This window comes from Agelaius phoeniceus, chromosome 3 (genome assembly GCF_051311805.1).
Source record: "Agelaius phoeniceus isolate bAgePho1 chromosome 3, bAgePho1.hap1, whole genome shotgun sequence".
Taxonomy (NCBI): domain Eukaryota; kingdom Metazoa; phylum Chordata; class Aves; order Passeriformes; family Icteridae; genus Agelaius; species Agelaius phoeniceus.
Genome location: NC_135267.1, coordinates 1,898,397 through 1,913,713, shown reverse-complemented (window position 1 = coordinate 1,913,713; position 15,317 = coordinate 1,898,397). Strand labels below are relative to the sequence as shown.

Sequence of the window (15,317 nt, the reverse complement as noted above, 5' to 3'; positions counted from 1 at the left end):
CCCCAAAATCCTGGGGAAAAAAACTCCAAAAATTCCTGGGAAACTGCCCCAAAATCCTGGGAAAAACAAAACCCAAATTCCTGGGAAACTGCCCCAAAATCCTGGGGAAAAAAAAAAACCAAATTCCAGGGAAAGTGCCCCAAAATCCTGGAGAAAAAAAAAAACCCAAATTCCCAGGAAACTGCCCCAAAATCCTGGGGAAAAAAAACCCAAATTCCTGGGAAACTGCCCCAAAATCCTGGGGAAAAAAAACCCAAATTTCTGGGAAACTGCCCCAAAATCCTGGGGGAAAAAAAAACCCAAATTCCTGGGAAACTGCCCCAAAATCCTGGGGAAAAAACCCCCAAAATCCCGGGAAATTGCCCCAAAATCCTGGGAGAAAAAAAACCCCAAATTCCTGGGAAATTGCCCCAAAATCCTGGGGGGAAAAAAACCCCCAAATTCCCGGGAAACTGCCCCAAAATCCTGCGGAAAAAAACCCCAAATTCCTGGGAAACTGCCCCAAAATCCTGGGGAAAAAAAACCCAAATTTCTGGGAAACTGCCCCAAAATCCTGGGGAAAAAAAAAAATCCCAAATTCCTGGGAAACTGCCCCAAAATCCTGGGGAAAAAAACTCAACAGATTCCTGGGAAACTGCCCCAAAATCCTGGGGAAAAAAAAACCCCAAATTCCCGGGAAACTGCCCCAAAATCCTGGGGGAAAAAAACCCCAAATTCCTGGGAAAATGCCCCAAAATCCTGGGGAAAAAACCAAAAAAATTCCTGGGGAACTGCCCCAAAATCCTGGGGAAAAAACCCCAAATTCCCGGGAAACTGCCCCAAAATCCTGGGAAAAAAACCCCAAATTCCCGGGAAACTGCCCCAAAATCCTGGGGAAAAAAATCCCAAATTCCTGGGAAACTGCCCCAAAATCCTGGGGAAAAAAACCCCACAAATTCCTGGGAAACTGCCCCAAAATCCTGGGAAAAAAACCCCAAAATCCCTGGAAATTGCCCCAAAATCCTGGGGAAAAAACCACAAATTCCTGGGAAACTGCCCCAAAATCCTGGGAAAAAAACCCCACAAATAACCGGGAAACTGCCCCAAAATCCTGCTGGAAAAAAAACCCAAATTCCTGGGAAACTGCCCCAAAATCCTGCTGGAAAAAAAACCCAAATTCCCAGGAAACTGCCCCAAAATCCTGGGGAAAAAAAACCCCAAAATCCCAGGAAACTGCCCCAAAATCCTGGGGAAAAAAACCCCCAAATTCCTGGGAAACTGCCCCAAAATCCTGGGGGAAAAAACCCCAAATTCCCAGGAAACTGCCCCAAAATCCTGGGGAAAAAACCCAAATTCCCAGGAAACTGCCCCAAAATCCTGGGGAAAAAAAAAACCCAAATTCCTGGTAAACTGCCCCAAAATCCTGGGAAAAAAAAAAACCCCAAATTCCTGGGAAACTGCCCCAAAATCCTGGGGACAAAAACCCCAAATTCCTGGGAAACTGCCCCAAAATCCTGGGGAAAAAAACCCCAAATTCCTGGGAAACTGCCCCAAAATCCTGGGGAAAAAAATCCCAAATTCCTGGGAAAATGCCCCAAAATCTCAGGAAACTGCCCCAAAATCCTGGGGGAAAAAAATCCCAAATTCCTGGGACACTGCCCCAAAATCCTGGGAAAAAAAAAAACCAAATTCCTGGGAAACTGCCCCAAAATCCTGGGGAAAAAAACCCCAAATTCCTGGGAAACTGCCCCAAAATCCTGGGAAAAAAAACCCCAAATTCCCAGGAAATTGCCCCAAAATCCTGGGGAAAAACCAAACAAATTCCGGGAAACTGCCCCAAAATCCTGGGGAAAAAAACCCCCAAATTCCTGGGAAAATGCCCCAAAATCCTGGGGGGGAAAAAAACCCCAAATTCCTGGGAAACTGCCCCAAAATCCTGGGGAAAAAAAACCCAAAATCCCAGGAAACTGCCCCAAAATCCTGGGAAGGAAAAAACCCCAAAATGCCAGGAAAATGCCCCAAAATCCGGGGGAAAAAAACCCCCAAATTCCCGGGAAACTGCCCCAAAATCCTGGGGAGAAAAAAATTCTAAAATTCCTGGGAAACTGCCCCAAAATCCTGGGGAAAAAAAAAACCCAAATTCCTGGGAAACTGCCCCAAAATCCTGGGGGAAAAAACCCCAAATTCCCAGGAAATTGCCCCAAAATTCTCTGGAAAAAATAAAACACAAATTCCTGGGAAACTGCCCCAAAATCCTGGGGAAAAAAAACCCAAATTCCGGGAAATTGCCCCAAAAACCTGGGGAAAAAAACCCCAAATTCCTGGGAAACTGCCCCAAAATCCTGGGAAAAAGAAAACCCCAAATTCCTGGGAAACTGCCCCAAAATCCTGGGGAAAAAAACCCCAAATTCCCAGGAAACTGCCCCAAAATCCTGGGGGAAAAAAAAAACCAAATTCCTGGGAAACTGCCCCAAAATCCTGGGGGAAAAAAAACCCCAAATTCCTGGGAAACTGCCCCAAAATCCTGGGGGAAAAAAACCCCAAATTCCTGGGAAACTGCCCCAAAATCCTGGGGAAAAAAATAAACCCAAATATCCGGGAAACTGCCCCAAAATCCTGGGAAAAAAAACCCAAATTTCCCGGGAAACTGCCCCAAAATCCTGGGAAAAAAACCCCCAAATTCCTGGGAAACTGCCCCAAAATCCTGGGAAAAAAAACCCCAAATTCCCGGGAAACTGCCCCAAAATTTTGGGAAAAAAAAAAACCAAATTCCCAGGAAACTGCCCCAAAATTATGGGGAAAAAACCCCAAATTCCTGGGAAACTGCCCCAAAATCCTGGGGAAAAAAAAACCCAAAATCCCAGGAAACTGCCCCAAAATCCTGGGACAAAAACCTCAACAAATTCCCAGGAAATTGCCCCAAAATTCTATGGAAAAAATAAAACCCAAATTCCTGGGAAACTGCCCCAAAATCCTGGGGAAAGAAAAAACCAAATTCCGGGGAAACTGCCCCAAAATCCTGGGGAAAAAAAACCCCCAAATTCCTGGGAAATTGCCCCAAAATTATGGGGAAAAAAACCCCAAATTCCTGGGAAACTGCCCCAAAATCCTGGGGGAAAAAAACCCCAAATTCCTGGGAAACTGCCCCAAAATCCTGGGGAAAAAAAACCCCAAATTCCCGGGAAACTGCCCCAAAATCCTGGGGGAAAAAAAACCCCAAAATCCCAGGAAACTGCCCCAAAATCCTGGGGGAAAAACCCAAAAAAATTCCCGGGAAACTGCGCCAAAATCCTGGGGAAAAAAACCCCAAATTCCAGGGAAAATGCCCCAAAATCGGGGGGAAAAAAACCCCAAATTCCTGGGAAATTGCCCCAAAATCCTGGGGAAAAAAAAAAACCAAATTCCTGGGAAACTGCCCCAAAATCCTGGGAAAAAAACCCCAAATTCCTGGGAAACTGCCCCAAAATCCTGGGGAAAAAAACCCCAAATTCCTGGGAAACTGCCCCAAAATCTTGGGGAAAAAAAAAACGAAATTCCTGGGAAACTGCCCCAAAATCCTGGGGAAAAAAAAACCCAAATTCCTGGGAAACTGCCCCAAAATCCTGGGGAAAAAAAACCCAAACAAATTCCTGGGGAACTGCCCCAAAATCCTGGGGAAAAAAATAAACCCAAATTCACGGGAAATTGCCCCAAAATCCTGGGGAAAAAAACCCCAAACTCGCGGGAATTTGCCCCAAAATCCTGGAAAAAAACCCCCACAAATTCCTGGGAAAATGCCCCAAAATCCTGGGACAAACAACCCCAAATTCCCAGGAAACTGCCCCAAAATCCTCGGAAAAAAAAAAAAAACTCTCGGGAAACTGCCCCAAAATCCTGGGGGAAAATAAAAAATCACAAATTCCAACGAAACTGCCCCAAAATCCTGGGGAAAAACCCCACAAATTCCCAGGAAACTGCCCCAAAATCCTGGGGAAAAAAACCCCAAAATTCCTGGGAAACTGCCCCAAAATCCTGGGGGAAAAAACCCCCAAATTCCTGGGAAACTGCCCCAAAATCCTGGGGAAAATAAAAAAAAACCAAATTCCTGGGAAACTGCCCCAAAATCCTGGGAAAAAAAACCCCAAATTCCCGGGAAACTGCCCCAAAATCGTGGGGAAAAAAAACCCCAAATTCCGGGGAAATTGCCCCAAAATCCTGGGAAAAAAACCCCAAATTCCTGGGAAATTGCCCCAAAATCCTGGGGGAAAAAAACCCCAAATTCACAGGAAACTGCCCCAAAATCCTGGGGAAAAAAACCCCCAAAATCCCAGGAAACTGCCCCAAAATCCTGGGGAAAAAAATAAACCCAAATTCCTGGGAAACTGCCCCAAAATCCTGGGGGAAAAAAACCCCAAATTCCCGGGAAACTGCCCCAAAATCCTGGGGAAAAAAAAACCCCAAATTCCTGGGAAACTGCCCCAAAATCCTGGGGAAAAAACCCCAAATTCCCAGGAAACTGCCCCAAAATCCTGGGAAAAAAACCCCAAAAATTCCTGGGAAACTGCCCCAAAATGATGGGGAAAAAATCCCAAATTCCTTGGAAACTGCCCCAAAATCCTGGGGAAAAAAACCCCAAATTCCCGGGAAACTGCCCCAAAATCCTGGGGGGAAAAATCCCAAAAATTCCTGGGAAACGGCCCCAAAATCCTGGGAAAAAAAAACCCAAAATCCGGGGAAACTGCCCCAAAATCCTGGGAAAAAATCCAAATTTCTGGGAAACTGCCCCAAAATCCTGGGGGAAAAAACCCCCAAATTCCCGGGAAACTGCCCCAAAAACCTGAGGAAAAAACCCCAAATTCCCGGGAAACTGCCCCAAAATCCTGGGGAAAAAACCCCCCAAATTCCTGGGAAACTGCCCCAAAATCCTGGGAAAAAAAAAAACCCAAAATGCCAGGAAAATGCCCCAAAATCCTGGGAAAAAAACCCCAAATTCTCAGGAAACTGCCCCAAAATCCTGGGGGAAAAAAACCCAAATTTCTGGGAAACTGCCCCAAAATCCTGGGAAAAAAAAAAAACCAAAATTCCTGGGAAACTGCCCCAAAATCCTGGTAAAAAAACCCACAAATTCCTGGGAAATTGCCCCAAAATCCTGGGAAGGAAAAAACCTCACAAATTCCTGGGAAACTGCCCCAAAATCCTGGGAAAAAAAACCCCAAATTCCTGGGAAACTGCCCCAAAATCCTGGGAAAAAAAACCCCAAATTCCTGGGAAACTGCCCCAAAATCCTGGGGAAAAAAACCAAAAAAATTCCTGGGAAACTGCCCCAAAATCCTGGGAAAAAACCCCAAAAAATTCCCGGGAAACTGCCCCAAAATCCTGGGGAAAAAAAACCCAAATTCTTGGGAAACTGCCCCAAAATCCTGGGGGAAAAAAACCCCGAATTCCTGGGAAACTGCCCCAAAATCCTGGGGGGAAAAAAACCCCAAAATTCCAGGAAACTGCCCCAAAATCCTGGGGGAAAAAAACCCACAAATTCCTGGGAAACTGCCTCAAAATATTGGGGGAAAAAAACCCAAATTCCTGGGAAAATGCCCCAAAATCCTGGAAAAAAAAAACCCCAAATTCCTGGGAAACTGCCCCAAAATCCTGGGAAAAAACACCAAAAATTCCTGGGAAACTGCCCCAAAATCCTGGGAAAAAAACCCCAAATTCCTGGGAATGTGCCCCAAAATCCTGGGGGAAAAAAAACCCCAAATTCCTGGGAAACTGCCCCAAAATCCTGGGGAAAAAAAACCCAAATTCCTGGGAAACTGCCCCAAAATCCTGAGGGTAAAAAAACCCCAAATTCCTGGGAAACTGCCCCAAAATCCTGAGGGTAAAAAAACCCCAAATTCCCGGGAAACTGCCCCAAAATCCTGGGAAAAAAAACCCCAAATTCCCAGGAAACTGCCCCAAAATCCTGGGGAAAAAAAACCCCAAATTCCTGGGAAACTGCCCCAAAATCCTGGGAAGGAAAAAACCCCAAAATGCCAGGAAAATGCCCCAAAATCCTGGGGAAAAAAAAACCCAAATTCCCAGGAAACTGCCCCAAAATCCTGGGAAAAAAACCCCCAAATTCCTGGGAAACTGCCCCAAAATCCTGGGGAAAAAACCCAAATTCCCGGGAATCTGCCCCAAAATCCTGGGGAAAAAAAATCCAAATTCCTGGGAAACTGCCCCAAAATCCTGGGGGAAAAAAAAACCAAATTCCTGGGAAACTGCCCCAAAATCCTGGGAAAAAAACCCCCAAATTCCCAGGAAACTGCCCCAAAATCCTGGGGAAAAAACCCCAAATTCCAGGGAAACTGCCCCAAAATTATGGGGGAAAAAACCCCAAAAATTCCAGGGAAACTGCCCCAAAATCCTGGGAAAAAAAAAACCAAATTCCAGGGAAACTGCCCCAAAATCCGGGGGAAAAAAATCCCAAATTCCTGGGAAAATGCCCCAAAATCTTGGGGAAAAAAAACCCCAAATTCCTGGGAAACTGCCCCAAAATCCTGGGAAAAAACCCCAAATTCCTGGGAAACTGCCCCAAAATCCTGGGAATAAAAACTGGGAATGAGGGAGCTGGGATTGAGTTTTTTTCCAGCATTGTTTTGGCCTCATCCCGGAATTTTTTTAGGAAAAATGGGAATGGGGAATTTGGGATTGAGTTTTTAGGGCGTCATTTTGGCCAAATCCAGAATTTTTTATGGGGAAAACCAGAAGGAGGAAATCGGGATCGCGTTTTTATCGCCACAACCCGGATTTATTTTATTTTATTTTATTTTATTTTATTTTATTTTATTTTGTTTTAATTTTATTTTATTTTTATTTTATTTTATTTTAATTTTATTTTATTTTATTTTTATTTTATTTTATTTTATTTTATTTTATTTTATTGTATTGTATTTTATTTTATTTTATTTTATTTTATTTTATTTTTATTTATTTTATTTTATTTTATTTTATTTTATTTTATTTTATTTTATTTTTATTTTATTTTATTTTAATTTATTTTTATTTTATTTTTTATTTTATTTTATTTTTACTTTACTTTATTTTTTTTTTTACTTTATTTTATTTTATTTTATTTATTTTATTTTATTTTATTTTAATTTAATTTTATTTTATTTTATTTTATTTTATTTTATTTTATTTTATTTATTTTTATTTTATTTTAATTTATTTCATTTTATTTCATTTTATTTCATTTTATTTTATTTTTTATTTTATTTTATTTTATTTTATTTTAATTTAATTTAATTTTATTTTATTTTATTTTATTTGTTTTTTTTGTTTTATTTTATTTTTATTTTATTTTGTTTATTTTATTTTATTTTATTTTATTTCATTTTATTTTATTTTATTTTACTTTATTTTAATTTTATTTTATTTTATTTAATTTTTATTTTATTTTATTTTATTTTAATTTTATTTTATTTTATTTCATTTTATTTTATTTCATTTTATTTCATTTTATTTTATTTTATTTTATTTTTATTTTATTTTATTTTTATTTTATTTTATTTTATTTTTTTTTTTACTTTATTTTTTTTTTTATTTTATTTTATTTTTTTTCATTTTATTTTATTTTATTTTTATTTTATTTTATTTTATTTTATTTTATTTTATTTTATTTTTACTTTATTTTATTTTATTTTATTTTATTTTATTTTTATTTTATTTTATTTTATTTCATTTCATTTTATTTTATTTTATTTTAATTTTATTTTATTTTATTTTTATTTTATTTTATTTTATTTTATTTTATTTTATTTTATTTTATTTTATTTTACTTTATTTTATTTTATTTTATTTTATTTTATTTTATTTTATATTTTTTTTTTTGGGGGAAAACAAGGAGCGGGGCGGTTGCGATTGAGCACCCCACATCCCGGATTTTATTTTGAATTTTTCCCGGATTTTATTTAGATTTTTTCCCAGATTTTATTTTGATTTTTTCCCGAATTTTATTTTGAATTTTTCCCAGATTTTATTTTGATTTTTTCCCAGCTTTTATTTTGATTTTTTCCCGGATTTTATTTTGAATTTTCCTGGATTTTATTTGGAATTTTTTCCCCCTTTTTGCAGCATCCTCTTTGCCGACATCGTGGGCTTCACGCAGCTCTCGTCGTCCTGCAGCGCCCAGGAGCTCGTCAAGCTCCTCAACGAGCTCTTCGCACGCTTCGACAAGCTGGCCGCCGTGAGTCCTGCCAGGAATTCCCGAAATTCCATGGAATTCCAAGAAAAAAATCCCCAGAATTCCTGGAAAAAAATCCCTGGAATTCCCAAAAAAAAAATCCCAGAAATAAATCAGGGATGAGGTGCAGGAGGTCGGGGGTCAGTGAGGGGATGGAGGCGTTCGGGCTCTGGTGGGTGGGAATGGGGAAAAATGGGAATGGAGAAAAATGGGAATGGGGAAAAATGGGGATGGGGAAATGGGAATGGGGAAAATGGGAATGGGGAAAATGGGGATGGGGAAAAAATGGAAAAGGGGAAAAATGGGGAAAAATCGGGAGTGGGGAAAAATGTGGAAAAATCAGGAGTGGGGAAAGATGGGGATGGGGAAAATGGGAATGGGGAAAATGGGGATGGGGAAAAATGGGAATGGGGAAAAATGGGAAAAAATGGGGAATCCGAGGGTTTGCGTCGGGAGCTTTTTGTGGGATTGTTCCGGGAATTCCGGGATTGTTCTGGGAATTATTTTGGGAGTTTTCGGCTCCCAGAGGCAGTGCCCAGGAGCTCATCGGGGTCCTCACTGGCTTGGACAAACTGGCCACCGTGAATCCCACCCAAAATTCCCAAAAAAATCCATGGAATTCCCAGAAAAAAATCCCCGGAATTCCTGAAAAAAAAAAATTCCCAGAAATAAATCAGGGATGGGGTGCAGGAGGTCGGGGGTCAGTGAGGGGATGGAGGTGTTGAGGGTATGGAGGGTGGGAAAAGGAAAAATGGGGATGGGGAAAAATGGGAATGGGGAAAATGGGAATGGGGAAAAAGGGAATGGGGAAAAATGGGGAATGGGGAAAAATGGGAATGGGGAAAAATGGGAATGGGGAAAAATGGGAATGGGGAAAAATGGGAATGGGGAAAAATCGGGAATGGGGAAAATGGGAATGGGGAAAAATGGGAATGGGGAAAATGGTGATGGGGAAAATGGGGATGGGGAAAAATGGGCATGGGGAAAATGGGAATGGGGAAAAATGGGGATGGGGAAAAATGGGAATGGGGAAAAATGGGAAAAAATGGGGAATCCGAGGGTTTGCGTCGGGAGCTTTTTTTTGCGGGATTGTTCCGGGAATTCCGGGATTGTTCCGGGAATTATTTTGGGAGTTCTGGGTTCCCAGGAGCTCGTTGGGCTCCTCACTGGCTTGGACAAGCTGGCCGCCGTGAGTCCCACCCGGAATTCCCGAAATTCCATGGAATTCCAAGAAAAAAATCCATGGAATTCCTGGAAAAAAAAAATTCCCCGAAATAAATCCGGGGATTGGGGTGCAGGAGGTTGGGGGTCAGTGAGGGGATGGGGGTGTTGGGGGTATGGAGGGTGGGAAAAGGGAAAAATGGGAATGGGGAAAAATGGGAATGGGAAAATGGGAATGGGGAAAATGGGGATGGGGAAAAATGGGAATGGGGAAAAATGGGAAAAAATGGGGAATCCGAGGGTTTGCGTCGGGAGCTTTTGTGGGAATTCCGGGATTGTTCCGGGAATTATTTTGGGAGTTCTGGGCTCCCAGGAGCTCGTTGGGCTCCTCACTTGCTTGGACAGGCTGGCTGCTGTGAGTCCCGCCCGGAATTCCCAAAAATCCATGGAATTCCCAGAAAAAAATCCCCCGGAATTCCCAAAAAAAAAAAGAAAAAAAAAATCGGGAATGGGGTCCAGGAGGTCGGGGGTCAGTGAGGGGATGGAGGTGTTGGGGGTATGGAGGGTGGGAAAAGGGAAAAATGGGAATGGGGAAAATGGGGATGGGGAAAATGGGAATGGGGAAAATGGGAATGGGGGAAAATGGGAATGGGGAAAAATGGGAATGGGGAAAATGGGGATGGGGGAAAATGGGAATGGGGAAAATGGGAATGGGGGAAAATGGGAATGGGGAAAAATGGGGATGGGGAAAAATGGGAATGGGGAAAAATGGGAATGGGGAAAAATGGGAAAAAATGGGGAATCCGAGGGTTTGCGTCGGGAGCTTTTGTGGGAATTCCGGGATTGTTCCGGGAATTATTTTGGGAGTTCTGGGCTCCCAGGAGCTCGTCGGGCTCCTCACCGGCTTGGACAGGCTGGCTGCTGTGAGTCCTGCCCGAAATTCCCAAAAATCCATGGAATTCCAAGAAAAAAAATCCCCCGGAATTCCTGAAAAAAAAAAAAAATTCCCCGAAATAAATCCGGGAATGGGGTGCAGGAGGTTGGGGGTCAGTGAGGGGATGGGGGTGTTGAGGGTATGGAGGGTGGGAAAAGGGAAAAATGGGAATGGGGAAAAATGGGAATGGCAAAAATGGGAATGGGGAAAAATGGGAATGGGGAAAATGGGGATGGGGAAAAATGGGAATGGGGAAAAATGGGAATGGGGAAAATGGGAATGGGGAAAATGGGGATGGGGAAAAATGGGAATGGGGAAAATGGGAATGGTGGAAAAATGGGGATGGGGAAAAATGGGAATTGGGGAAAATGGGAATGGGGAAAATGGGAATGGGGAAAATGGGAATGGGGAAAAATGGGGATGGGGAAAATGGGAATGGGGGAAAAATGGGAATGGGGAAAATGGGAATGGGGAAAATGGGAATGGGGAAAAATGGGAATGGGGAAAATGGGAATGGGGACAAATGGGGAATGGGGAAAAATGGGGATGGGGGAAAAATGGGAATGGGGAAAATGGGGAATGGGGAAAAAATGGGAATGGGGAAAAATGGGGAATCCGAGGGTTTGCGTCGGGAGCTTTTTTTTTGCGGGATTGTGGGAATTCCGGGATAGTTCCGGGAATTATTTTTTTTGGGAATTCCGGGTTCCCAGAGGCATCACCAGCTGCGGATCAAGATCCTGGGGGATTGCTACTACTGCATCTGCGGGCTGCCGGAATTCCGGGAGGACCACGCGGCCTGCTCCATCCGCATGGGGCTGGCCATGGTGGAGGCCATCGCGTAAGGGACCCAGGGCAACCGGGAATTCGGGAATTCGGGAATCGGGAATTCGGGAACTGGGGATTGGGGGTCGGGGATTGGGAGTTGGGGATTGGGAGTTGGGAACAGGGGATTGGGAAGTGGGAGTTGGGGATTGGGGATTGGGAATTGGGAATTGGGATTGGGATTGGGAATTGGAATTGGGAATTGGGAAGGGAATGAGAATTGGGATTGGAATTGGGAATTAGGAATTGGGGATTGGGGCTTGGAGATTGGGAGTTGGGAGTTGGGAATTGGAGATTGGGAAGTGGGGATTGGGAGTTGGAAATTGGGGATTGGGAATTGGGAACTGGGAACTGGGGACTGGGAGTTGGGGATTGGGGATGGGATGGGAATTGGGGATTGGGGATTGGGAGTTGGGAGTTGGGGATTGGGGATTGGAGATTGGGGATTGGGAATTGGGAGTTGAGAATGGGATGGGATTGGGGATGGGATGGGAATTAGGAATTGGGGATTGGGGCTTGGAGATTGGGAGTTGGGAGTTGGGAGTTGGGAATTGGGAGTTGGGAGTTGGGAATTCAGGATTGGGAAGTGGGGATTGGGAGCTGGGAGTTGGGAGTTGGGGATTGGGGATGGGATGGGAGTTGGGAATTGGGAATTGGGAGTTGGGGATTGGGAACTGGGAATTGGGAATTGGGAGTTGAGAATGGGATGGGATTGGGATTGGGAATTAGGAATTGGGGATTGGGGCTTGGAGATTGGGAGTTGGGAGTTGGGAATTGGAGATTGGGGATTGGGAATTGGGGATTGGGATGGGAATTGGGAATTAGGAATTGGGGACTGGGGATTTGGGATTGGGAGTTGGGAAGTGGGAATTGGAGATTGGGGATTGGGAATTGGGGATTGGGAGTTGGGAATTGGGCATTGGGATTGGGATTGGGCATTGGGAATTGGGGATTGGGAGTTGGGAATTCGGGATTGGGGATTGGGAGTTGGGAATTCGGGATTGGGGATTGGGGATTGGGAAGTGGGGATTGGGGATTGGGAATTGGGAGTTGGGAATTGGGAGTTGGGAATTCGGTATTGGGAAGTGGGGATTGGGAGTTGGGAATTGGGGATTGGGGATTGGGAAGCGGGAACTGGGGAACTGGGGAATTGGGGATTGGGAATTGGGAGTTGGGTGTTCCGGATTGGGAATTGGGGATTGGAAATTGGGAATTGGGGATTGGGGATTGGGAATTGGGGACTGGGAGTTGGAGATTGGGAGTTGAGAATGGGATGGGATTAGGGATGGGATGGGAATTGGGAATTAGGAATTGGGGATTGGGGCTTGGAGATTGGGAGTTGGGAGTTGGGAAGTGGGAGTTGGGAATTGGGCATTGGGATTGGGAATTGGGAAGTGGGAATTGGGAGTTGGGAATTGGGGATGGGATGGGAATTGGGAATTGGGAATCGGGGACTGGGAATTGGGAGTTGGGGATTGGGAGTTGGGAATTCGGTATTGGGAAGTGGGGATTGGGAGTTGTCAATTGGGGATTGGGAGTTGGGAGTTGGAGATTGGGAATTGGGAATTGGGGATTGGGATTGGGAAGTGGGAGTTGGGAGTTGGGGATTGGGAGTTGGGAATTGGGAAGTGGGGATTGGGAAGTGGTGATTGGGGATTGGGAGTTGGGAATTGAGAATGGGATGGGATTTGGGATGGGATGGGAGTTGGGAATTAGGAATTGGGGACTGGGGTTTGGAGATTGGGAGTTGGGAAGTGGGAGTTGGGAATTGGGGATTGGGAGTTGGAAGTTGGAGATTTGGGATTGGGAAATGGGAATTGGGAATTGGGATTGGGATTGGGGATTGGGGATTGGGAACTGGGGACTGGGAGTTGGGGATTGGGGATGGGATGGGAATTGGGGATTGGGAAGTGGGGATTGGGAGTTGAGAATGGGATGGGATTTGGGATGGGATGGGAATTGGGATTGGGATTGGGATTGGGAATGGGAATGGGAATGGGATGGGAATTGGGAATTAGGAATTGGGAATTGGGAATTGGGCGTTGGGAGTTGGGGATTGGAGATTGGGGACTGGGAGTTGGAGATTGGGAGTTGAGAATGGGATGGGATTGGGAATAGGATGGGAATTGGGAATTAGGAATTGGGGATTGGGGCTTGGAGATTGGGAGTTGGGAGTTGGGAATTGGGAGTTGGGAATTCAGGATTGGGAAGTGGGGATTGGGAGCTGGGAGTTGGGAGTTGGGGATTGGGAACTGGGAATTGGGAATTGGGAGTTGAGAATGGGATGGGATTGGGATTGGAATTGGGAATTAGGAATTGGGGATTGGGGCTTGGAGATTGGGAGTTGGGAATTGGGAATTGGAGATTGGGGATTGGGAATTGGGAATTGGGAGTTGGGAATTGAGAATGGGATGGGATTGGGGATGGGATGGGAATTGGGAATTAGGAATTGGGGATTGGGGCTTGGAGATTGGGAGTTGGGAAGTGGGAGTTGGGAATTGGGGATTGGGAGTTGGGAGTTGGAAGTTGGAGATTTGGGATTGGGAAATGGGAATTGGGAATTGGGATTGGGATTGGGATTGGGATTGGGAACTGGGGACTGGGAGTTGGCGATTGGGGATGGGATTGGGAATTGGGGATTGGGGATTGGGAGTTGGGGATTGGGAAGTGGGAATTCGGTATTGGGAAGTGGGGACTGGGAGTTGGGGATTGGGGACTGGGAGTTGGGGATTGGGAATTGGGAGTTGGGAGTTGGGAATTGGGGATTGGGAATTGGGGATTGGGAGTTGGGAATTGAGAATGGGATGGGATTGGGGATGGGATGGGAATTGGGAATTAGGAATTGGGGACTGGGGCTTGGAGATTGGGAGTTGGGAGTTGGGAAGTGGGAGTTGGGAATTGGGAAGTGGGGATTGGGAATTGGGAGTTGGGGATTGGGAGCTGGGAATTGGGGATTGGGAGTTGGGAGTTGGAAGTTGGAGATCTGGGATTGGGAAATGGGAATTGGGATTGGGATTGGGGATTGGGGATTGGGGATTGGGAACTGGGGACTGGGAGTTGGGGATTGGGGATGGGATGGGAATTGGGGATTGGGGATTGGGATTGGGAATTGGGAATTGGGAATTGGGATGGGAATGGGAATGGGATGGGATGGCATGGGAATGGGATGGGAATGGGATGGGATGGGAATGGGAATGAGAATGAGAACCGGGATGGGAATGGGACTTTTGGGGTGGGATGGGGCGGGAAGGGAATGGGAATTGGGATGGAGTTGGGAATTGGGAAATGGGAATGGGGACGGGAATGGGAACGGAATTGGGAATTGGGAATTGGGAGATGGGAAATGGGAAATGGGAATTGGGATGGGAATGGAAACGGAATGGGAATGGGGATGGGATGGGAATGGGGATGGGGATGGGAAGGGACATGGAGATGGAGATGGAGATGGAAGTGGAGGTGGGGATGGAATGGGATGGGGATGGGAATGGGATGGAAATTGGGATTGGGATGGGAATGGGGTGTGATTGTTGACGATGGAGGCCGGGCGGTGCTGAGGCCGCATTCCCTGTGGATTGTCTGCATTCCCTGCGGATACCCCGCCCTCCATGCTGACATTCCCCATGGCCATTCCCTGTGGCCATTCCCAGTTCCCCATTCCCAGTTCCCCATTCCCAGTTCCCATTCCCAGTTCCCCATTCCCAGTTCCCCATGGCCATTCCCAGTTCCCCATTCCCAGTTCCCCATTCCCAGTTCCCACGGCCACCCTCCCTCACGTTGCTGCAGCCCAGTGCAGGATCAGACACGCACACAGCTCTGGACATTCCCGGTCCCTGTGGCCGTCCCCATTCCCTGGACATTCCCGGTTCCCACGGCCGCCACTCGGTGCCAGGGCGCACACACACGGCCGTGAACATTCCCCATTCCCCATTCCCCATTCCCCATGTCCCCACGGTGTCCCCACGGTGTCCCCATGTCCCAGCTCAGTGCGGCAGCGCACACGCGTGGCTGTGGACATTCCCCATTCCCCATGTCCCCATGGTGTCCCCACGGTGTCCCAGCTCGGTGTCCCCATGTCCCCACGGTGTCCCCATGCTGTCCCAGCTCGGTGCGGGAGCGCACACGCACGGCTGTGGACATTCCCCATTCCCCATTCCCGTGTCCCCACGGTGTCCCCATGGTGTCCCCACGGTGTCCCCATGCTGTCCCAGCTTGGTGCAGGAG

General features: G+C 45.6%; 1 protein-coding gene across 4 annotated transcripts in view; it reads left to right on the top strand.

Moving 5' to 3' along the window:
- The window catches only part of ADCY3 (adenylate cyclase 3), a 93,148-nt gene that overhangs the window by 34,089 nt on the left and 43,742 nt on the right, over positions 1 to 15,317 (top strand). For all 4 annotated transcript variants that reach the window (XM_077176452.1, XM_077176451.1, XM_077176455.1 and 1 more), the window contains exons 4-5: positions 8,071 to 8,182; positions 10,985 to 11,112. In XM_077176452.1, the coding sequence (XP_077032567.1) occupies positions 8,071 to 8,182; positions 10,985 to 11,112 (240 nt within the window). The remainder of the gene's footprint in view (positions 1 to 8,070; positions 8,183 to 10,984; positions 11,113 to 15,317) is intronic.